The sequence below is a fragment of the Piliocolobus tephrosceles genome, chromosome 20, assembly GCF_002776525.5.
Source record: "Piliocolobus tephrosceles isolate RC106 chromosome 20, ASM277652v3, whole genome shotgun sequence".
NCBI classification, from domain to species: domain Eukaryota; kingdom Metazoa; phylum Chordata; class Mammalia; order Primates; family Cercopithecidae; genus Piliocolobus; species Piliocolobus tephrosceles.
In genome coordinates, this window is record NC_045453.1 from 42059172 (window position 1) to 42068059 (window position 8888).

Here is an 8888-nt window from a genome sequence, read left to right on the forward strand (position 1 = left end):
TCAATTTAATGGGTTTCTATCATTTCTTTTTTTTTTTTTTTTTTGAGACGGAGTCTCGCTCTGTCGCCCAGGCTGGAGTGCAGTGGCACGACCTCTGCTCGCTGCAAGCTCCGCCCCGCCCGGGTTCACACCATTCTCCTGCCTCAGCCTCCCATGTAGCTGGGACTACAGGCGCCCACCACCACGCCCGGCTAATTTTTTTTTTTTTTTTTTTTTAGTAGAGATGGGGTTTCACCGTGTTAGCCAGGATGGTCTCGATCTCCCGACCTCATGATCCGCCCGTCTCGGCCTCCCAAAGTGCTGGGATTACAGGCGTGAGCCACCGCGCCCGGCCTCTATCATTTCTTAAGTTGATTTTAAGAAACTTTTCTGGGACCCCATATTTTCAAATTTATTGGCATGCAGTTTTTTTAATACAGGTCCCCAATCCCTTTAAATTCATAAAGCCCTAAAAACTGGAAGCAGCAAAATTGGACTTGAAGTGACATGAGGTTACTCTACAGTCTTGATCCCATAAATAAAATATTCTTACATTTTTACCACACATATCCTAACGTATGTAATCATGGGAAATCTCTCCAGCCCTCGTGGGTGGAATTCAATAATATTTCATCAATGGATGAAACTAATTTTTAAAATTCTGCATTCTGAAACACAACTAGTCACAAGGGATTTAGTTAAAGGATTGTGGATCTATAATACACTTTTATTACCTGCTTCACCTCAGCAACATCTGTAGTTATTATGTCCTTTTCACATTACTTTGAAAGTTTTCCTTTTTTTCCTGATTAATCTTGTCAGAAGTTTTTTCCTTCTTTAGGCTTTTTAAAGAACGAACTTTTGGCTTTGTTTATCCTCTACCAGATGCTTGTTTTCCATTTCATTAATATGCTCTCTTGTCCTTTATTTTCTGTTTTCCTTGAGCTGATTGGACTGTTCTTGTTCTAACTTGGAGGTAAACTCTGAACTTTATTTCAGGTCTTTCTTTTCTTCTAAGTATTTAAGGTTGTTAAGTTCCCTCTAAGACCTGCTATTTTGTTCATCTATTTCTGCATAACAGGTTATCCCTAATTTAGTGGCTACCCTGTTTCATTTGCTCATGATTCTATGGGTGAGAAATTCAGACAGGGTACAGTAGGGGTATCTGTTGGGGCAAGAACCTCTAAGATGGATGGTTTTTTTCCCTCATGTGTCTTGTGCCTCAGTGAGGGTGGCCCAAAGGGGCTAGGGTGCGCCGGGAAGGGTGACATGGGGCCTTCCTTCTTGCTGGAGGCTGGGCTCCTCAATTCTCCTCCATGCAGACGCACGCTTCTCTCTTATGATATGGCCTCTCTGGGTGGTATGTCCAGTAGAGTAGACAGACTTTTTACATGGTAGTGCAAGGTTCGAAGAGCACAAAACTGAAAGCTTCCAGCAAGGCTCAAACTAGGGTGAGGCCAGAGGGACCAGGGTTCAAAAATGGAAGGAGCTGTTCACTCTCAGGTTCATGCAGGGGCCCTAGCTGGGAGTGAGTACCCAGGATGTCCCGCGTGCCTCCCCCCGCGTCAGCCCTGCTGCCAGGCCATCTTAACACTTGGGCCTGGGACCAGGACAGCCCCACTTCCATCACATTCTATCGGGGGAGTCACAGGCTCAGCAAAGATGGAAAACATGGAGACTACAGCAGGGAGAATGACACAAAAAGGCACAGGGAACACAGGGAGGCGGGAAAGTCTCCAGTGCTCTACTGGTTCTACTGACTTTCACTTTATCTATTTTAGAACTGTGTCATTAGAAGCATGTAAGTTTAAAGCTGTCTTAGGTCTCTCAAGAACAGTTTTATCATTATATAGTGACCCTCTTCATCTGTAGGGAGCTTTTCGTCCTGAACTATATGCTGTCTGCTGTTGATATAGCAATACTAGCCCTTTTTTTGGATGAGATTTTGGGTGGCATATCTTTTTTTCCTGATACTTTGACTTTAAACATTTCTGTGACTTTATACATTAGGTATGTCTCATAAATAGAATATCAGTTTTGTTTTGCGTTCAGCCAATCTGCCCATCTTAATCTTTTAATGGAAGAATTTTGTCCAGATGCATTTATTATGATTACTGATATAGTAAAACTTATTTTCTTATTCTGTGATTTTAATACATTCTCTGCTTTTTATTTCTGTTTTCCTGCTCCTGTCTTGTCCTCTTTTAGATTCAGGGTTCATTTTAAATTTCTCATTCCATTTTTCCCTCTATAGATCAGAAGTTATCATCTCTACATCTATTCTTTTAATGATGATCTTAACCATGTTAACATATATTCCTAACAGTCTTTACTATCTGTTCCAGTTATCAATTGATGTGTAATAAACTACCCCAAACCTTAGTGGCTTTAAGTAACAATTATTCTCTCTCATGGTTCTGTGGGCTGCCTGGGTTGAACTAAGCAGTTTTTGCATGGTATCTCAGGCTACCAAATGGCAGCAGTGGCTAAAACCATCTGAAGACTCAGAGTCTAAGACAGCTTACTTGCATGGTTGGTAGCTGGTGGCAGTTGCCAGCGGGGAGCTCAGCAGAGGCTGTCAAATGAAGCACCCACAGGGAGCCATGTGACTGGAGCTTTCATCAGTGCGGCATCGGGTTCTGAGAAGGAGCACTTCCAGAGACCCACTGGAAGTTGCAAGACTTCTTATGTCTTAGACTTGAAGTCAAATAGGGTCTCACTTCTGCTGCTTTCCATTGGTTGCATAGGGCGAGCCATGATTCTCTGTGAGAACAGACTACACAACTGCGAAAGTGACAGGATGTGCGGCTCATGAGAGCCGCGGGTGCCTGTTTGCATACCACTTACCACGCCCTCCATCTTGAATAAAACCTGAAGAATTCTTTCATTCTAATCATGTTCCTCCCAATTTATATGCTGTTTTTGTCCTGAATCTTAGTTTTAACATATGGTTTATACCTCACAAATCAGTCATTATCAATCTTATTGTTTTATGCCAGTCATACTTTTTCTTAGATTTACCTACATATTTGCCATATTTTTGTTGACATTCCTTCTTGTGTTTTGAGCTTTCCAGCTGAGGTATTCTCTGTTCTTCCAAGAGCATATTCTGAGGAATTTCCTCCATTCAGAGTCTACTGGTAAATGACTTAGGTTTTTGTTTGCCAGAAAATGCATTTATTTTCTCCCAGGTCCCACTAGGAATTGTTTCACTGGGTGAAACGGTGTCACAATTCTAAATTGATGTTATTTTTCTCTCCACTACTGAAGATATTCTACTATCTTCTCACTACTATTGTGGCTCCTAAGAAATCTATTAGTCTAATCTTTAGTTCTTTGCAGGTAACTTGGCTTTTTCTTTTTTCCTCTGTTATTTTTCAGATCTTTTTAGCTGTAATGTTTTGCTGTTTCATCATGATGTGTTCAGTTGTGGATTTCTCTGTGTATTTATCCCCTTTGGGATTCACTGAGTTTTCCAGATGTAAGAAGTGGTGCTTTCCAACAATTCTGAAAAACTCTCAGCCATTCTCTCTTCAAATATTCACCCTCTGGCTTCCTATTATCTCCTAAAAGTCTAACTAGACTAGAACTCATGCTTCATTCATATTTTTTCTCTCTGTGTTGAACTCTAGGTAATTTACTGGTATTGATCCTCCAGCTCGTTACTTCTGTCTTCAACTGTGTCTATGAATGATGTTTAATTCATCTACAGAGCTTTTAATTTCAATTACATTGTAATTTCTAGATGGTCTTTTTCACTTTTGTTTAAACATGATTATTCATTTTTATATTTTTTTACTTTTTTTAAGACAGAGTCTCACTGTGTTGCCCAGGCTGGAGTGTGGTGGTATAATCTTGGCTTACTGAAACCTCGGCCTCCCAAGTTCGAGAGATTCTCCTGCCTCAGCCTCCTGAGTAGCTGGGACTACAGGTGTGCGCCACCACTCATGGCTAATCTTTTGTATTTTTGGTAGAGATGGGGTTTTGCCATATAGGCCAGGTTGGTCTAAAACTCCTGACCTCGCGTGATCCACCCACCTCAGCATCTCAGATTTTTTTAGTCTTTAATCTTTTTTTTTTTTTTTTTTTTTTTTTTGAGACAGAGTCTCGCTCTGTCACCCAGGCTGGAGTGCAGTGGTGCGATCTCGGCTCACTGCAACCTCTGCCTCCCGTGTTCAAGTGATTCTCCTGTCTCAGCCTCCCAAGTAATGGGACTACAGGCGTGTGCCACCACACTCTGCTGATTTTTGTATTTTTAGTAGAGATGGGGTTTCATCTGTTGGCCAGGATGGTCTCAAGCTCTTGACCTCATGATCTTACTGCCTCAGCCTCCCAAAGTGCTGGGATTATAGGTGTGAGCCACCATGTCCGGCCTTCTTTAATCATCTTTTTAAAATTACCTTTTTATTTCAGACACAATAAACATAGTTATTTTATATTCATTGTTTAATTTCATATCTGAAGTCTTCGGGAGTTGTCTCTCTTATATAATTTCTCTTGTTGGTTCTAATGGTACATGTTTCCTTGTGTGTTTATGATTTTTGACTGTGAGCTCATATTCTTTGCAACTTTATCTGGGGTTATTATTTGGAGTCTGAGCTGAAGCTGCATCCCTTCACACTTGATTTGCGTTTATGTCCATCAGTGTCCTGGACACACTACTAGCCTGTGACCATTTTTAATTAAATTCTTTCCTTCAAGTTTTTTTTTTGGACTACACAAATAATGAACATGGATCTCAAATCAGTGTGTGCTTATGAGTTCTCAGAAGAGACTTTATCCCCCTCTATTCCATGCTGAGGCTGAGTGAGCCCTCGCTGTCCATTTGTATTTAGTGGGTTATATCTTCTTCATTCCTACAACGAACATCCCAATTTTATACAAAGGGGTCACGTGCTCTCCTCCTTAGGTGGAGGGAGTAGTTACCTTCCATTCTTTGCAAAGCTATCAAAACAGAAATATGAAGTTGCTATTAATAGAATGTGGCAAAAATCCTCAAGGACAAAGCTAGCATTAGTTCCTGTTTACCTAATGAAGTTTCTGATTTCAATTTGATAATGTTCCCTACACAGTTCTTAGCTTTTGTGTGTGTCAACATTTTAGTTGTTTCCATCCAATGGACATCTTTAAGGTATTTAGTCCACCATAACGCCAAAAAATAAAATCATTTCATTGGTATATCTATTTTTTAAGCATTTTATAACTACTGTCCTACTGCCCTCTAGTAAAATTGTGCCAATTTATAATTACATTCATCAGGGGGGTAATTAGAGACTACAAACTTTAATGTCTTAGGCTGGCCTTAGCTTAAACATTTCAACTGTATTTGATATGAAGCTTTATGAAATCCAAAATATTAGGATATTTACTATTTTCAATAAAAATAATAAGGAACAGGGTCGGGCATGGTAGCTCATGCCTGTAATCCAAAGACTTTGGGAGGCCTAGGCAGGCAGATCACTTGAGGCCAGGAGTTCAAGACCAGCCTGGCCAACATGATGAAACCTAGTCTCTACTAAAAAAAAAAAAAAAAAAAAAAAAGCTAGGAATGGTGGCATGCACCTGTAGTCTCTGTTACTCTGGAGGCTGAGGCAGGAAAATCTCTTGAACCCAGGAGGCAGAGATTGCCGTGAGCTGAGATTGCACCACTGCACCCCAGATCTGGGCAACAGAGCTAGACTCTGTCTCAAAAATTAATTAATTAATTAATTAATTAAACAATGAGGAACAGATTCAAGGATATTTATATTCTGTCACCCACAGAAGGTCTATAAACAAACAAAACAGAGAGAAAAAAGATCTTTTAAGAAACAAATCTATACACATTTTAAAGTTCAGAAGAACATTTTAACAGCAGTAGCTGTGAACAAATCCAGGTTTCCAACGTACTGCTTGACCTGGGGCCAGCCTCCCATTCTCATCTGTGAGATGGACATGATACTGGCCACCTCAGAGAAGTGTCAGAACAATTAAATAATATAATGTTGGCAAAGCACGGAGCCTGACATAGACAAATGTCTCAAAATCTGGCGGCTAATATTATTAACTTGTTCTAAGTGACTCCACTAGTGAGTGAGGCAGCTGAGATTTGAACCAAGTTTGTTTGAATCCAAAGCCCATGAGAAACCTTTTTGATTTGCATATAGGAAATGGGGATTTGTTGTTCCCAGAGATTTCTTGCTACATGTTTTTTCACTGTGCAGTGAGCTACCCATTTTCTCACAATAAGCCCCATAAAGACAAAAAGGTAGGATCCTTTTCTGGCATGTCATAAGATTGATGAACCTTTTTTTTTTTTTTTTTAATTGAGACAAGGGCCCGCTCTGTCATCCAGGTTGGAGTGCAGTGGCGTGTCTTGGCTCATTGCAGCCTCTGCCTCCTGTGTTCAAGTGACTCTCATGCCTCAGCCTCCCGAGCAGCTGGGATTACAGGCATGTGCCACCACACCCAATTATTATATTTTTAATAGAGAAGAGGTTTCGCCATGTTGGCCAGGCTGGTCTTGAACTCCTGGCCTCAGGTGATCCGCCTGCCTTGGCCTCTCAAAATGCTGGGATTACAGGTGTGAGCCACTGCGCCCAACCAAAATTGTGAACATTCTTGAAGTTAGTTATGTACTTACAGAAGATAGATGATATTTAGCTTCCCAAACAGCTTGCAGGTAAATTTTCTAATAAGGCTTTTGATACAATAAATATCCTGTGATTCTGTTCTTCGGCAATGAACGACCTCTACCTTTCCTCTTGGAGACGTGAGGACTGACATTTTTTATCCTGTCCCCAAAAGAGAGAAAAAAGTCCACTATTAATCTGATATGACAAGCCAGTTTGGTTATAATATGCACAAAATTGGACGTTAATTCAATTTCCATATGGTCAGAATGAACATGGTGTGAGAATACCGGTGTGACACGTTTTCCCCTGGGTGTAGTCTGTGACGCTGTCACTGCAAACCAGCTGACGTTCCTCCATAGGAGAATGAAGTTTCTGAGAACTGGCCTATTTAGAAGTTTCTGCAACTATATTCTTTGTTTCCAACAAAGCTGCTAAAAAAATTCTAACAATAGAATTGGAAAAACATTGAAAGGAATTATTTACGGATTCAGGGTCCTCATTTAATCGGCCACGATGGCATGTGGTCAAGAGTTACTGGGGAAATACTGACAGCTGCTGCCTATGTTCTTTATAGAGTTCTCCAAACTGGAGCCCTGAAGGTCAGCAGTCTTGAGAGATATTTTGAGACCAAAAACGTTCCGTAGTTAAGAGTAGGAAATGCTCGCAATAGGCTTCCTGAAGGGCTACCAGGCCCATTAACATCTTTGAGAGGTTCCATAATAAAGCAACTTGTTTTCTTTGTATAACCCAGCCTTTCCCATACTCTTTTGGAACAGAATCTCTAATGACAGCCACAGTGGAGAATCTAATGTTCCAGACGGACACTTTGGGGAATGCTGTTGACAAAAACAGTAGGTCACAAAATGATTTCAATTTCTCTCTCATTGTCTCAATTTCTGTAAGTCTCTCTTTCTTCTCTCTTTTTCTCCCTTCCTTCCTTTGGAGGGAAAACCATTTTATTATATACTAGCCAGTGAGCTCAGAACAGGGAAAACAATGAAGGAGAAATTAATAATATCTAGACTCTTATCAAAGCTAGCCATAAATATTGTCATTCCTTGTTCTGGTTTCAAAATGAAAGCAAAATTGGAATGAGACATCTTGCTTGTGAAACATATAAACTAAAGCTACAAGTATATAAAAATTCTGAACAAAATAAGAAAGTATAATTAATTACATAACTGAATTAGGTAACAAGAAAAGAAGAAAGAAAGCGAGCAAGGGAAATTCTCCAACCAGGTGGCAATGATGTGAGCAGTACCTCTGGAAGCGATCAGATCTGGCACAGGTTTTGGGGGTAGAATGGACCTCACTCCAAACAGAGAATTAAAAAATTAAACCATGCATCTACCTGGAACTTTGGAAGGGCCCCTCGGTAAGCAAGGGGGCTAGAAAAATTAAACTCACCACCCCAAGAAAGTGACAAGCTTTCTCTACACAAAGCTCTACGTAGAAAACAAAACAAAAATACTGCTGAGAAGTCCAAATTCTAGACTAAAGTGGGTATGGCATTCTAGTCCACATAATCTGTGTATTGCGGAAGTCACCAAGAACTTTAGATGATAGACTCTGAAACAGACTATAAACTAAGTATGTTTATAATAAAGAAATATAGAAAGAGAAACAAAAGTCATGAGAAGAGAACAGGTCATTATTTAAAAAAGAATAGAACCTTAAAAAATGAAATATGTGGTTATTGAAATTTAAACTAAGAGGATGGATTAAAAACAGAGAAGAATAAAGAAAATAAACTGGAAGATACTTATGAACAAATTATCTAGAAAGAAGCACACAGAAATAGAAAATACAGAATTCAGTCAAGATACATGTAAGACAGAATGAAAAACATCTGTCTTATGGGAATTCCAAAAAGAATAAATGAAACATTTGAAAATAATTGCTAATTATTTTTAGTATTGATGAACGGCATGAACCTTCAGTTCAGAGCAGAAAATACAAATAAACTCCAAATATATAGTAGTAAAACTACAAAACCCTAAAGACAAACAGAAAACTTTAAAGGAACCTGACAAAAGACAGACTGTCTATGAAAAAATAATTAGACTGACAGAATATTTCTCATCAGCAACATTAGAAGCCAGTAGCACAGGGGTTAGCAAACTTCTGTAAAAGGCCAGAAAATAAATACAGTAAGCTTTATGAGCCACATGTTGTCTACACAACTATTCAACTCTGCCATTGTAGCACAGTAACAACCAGAGACAATATCAGCACAAATGAGCATGAAAGTATTCCCACAAAATTTTTCTTACGGACACTGAAAGTTGGTTTATG

At 39.6% G+C, this 8888-nt stretch overlaps 1 protein-coding gene across 2 annotated transcripts in view; it reads right to left on the minus strand.

The window, feature by feature from the left end:
- The window catches only part of CFAP61 (cilia and flagella associated protein 61), a 295737-nt gene that overhangs the window by 284923 nt on the left and 1926 nt on the right, over nucleotides 1-8888 (minus strand). Inside the window, exon 2 of one of the 2 annotated variants that reach the window (XM_023217758.2) lies at nucleotides 6602-6780. In XM_023217758.2, the coding sequence (XP_023073526.1) occupies nucleotides 6602-6744 (143 nt within the window). In that variant the 5' untranslated portion in view covers nucleotides 6745-6780. Of the gene's footprint in view, nucleotides 1-6601; nucleotides 6781-8888 lie in introns of those variants that run through there. The other variant, XM_023217759.1, reaches the window with a different exon arrangement.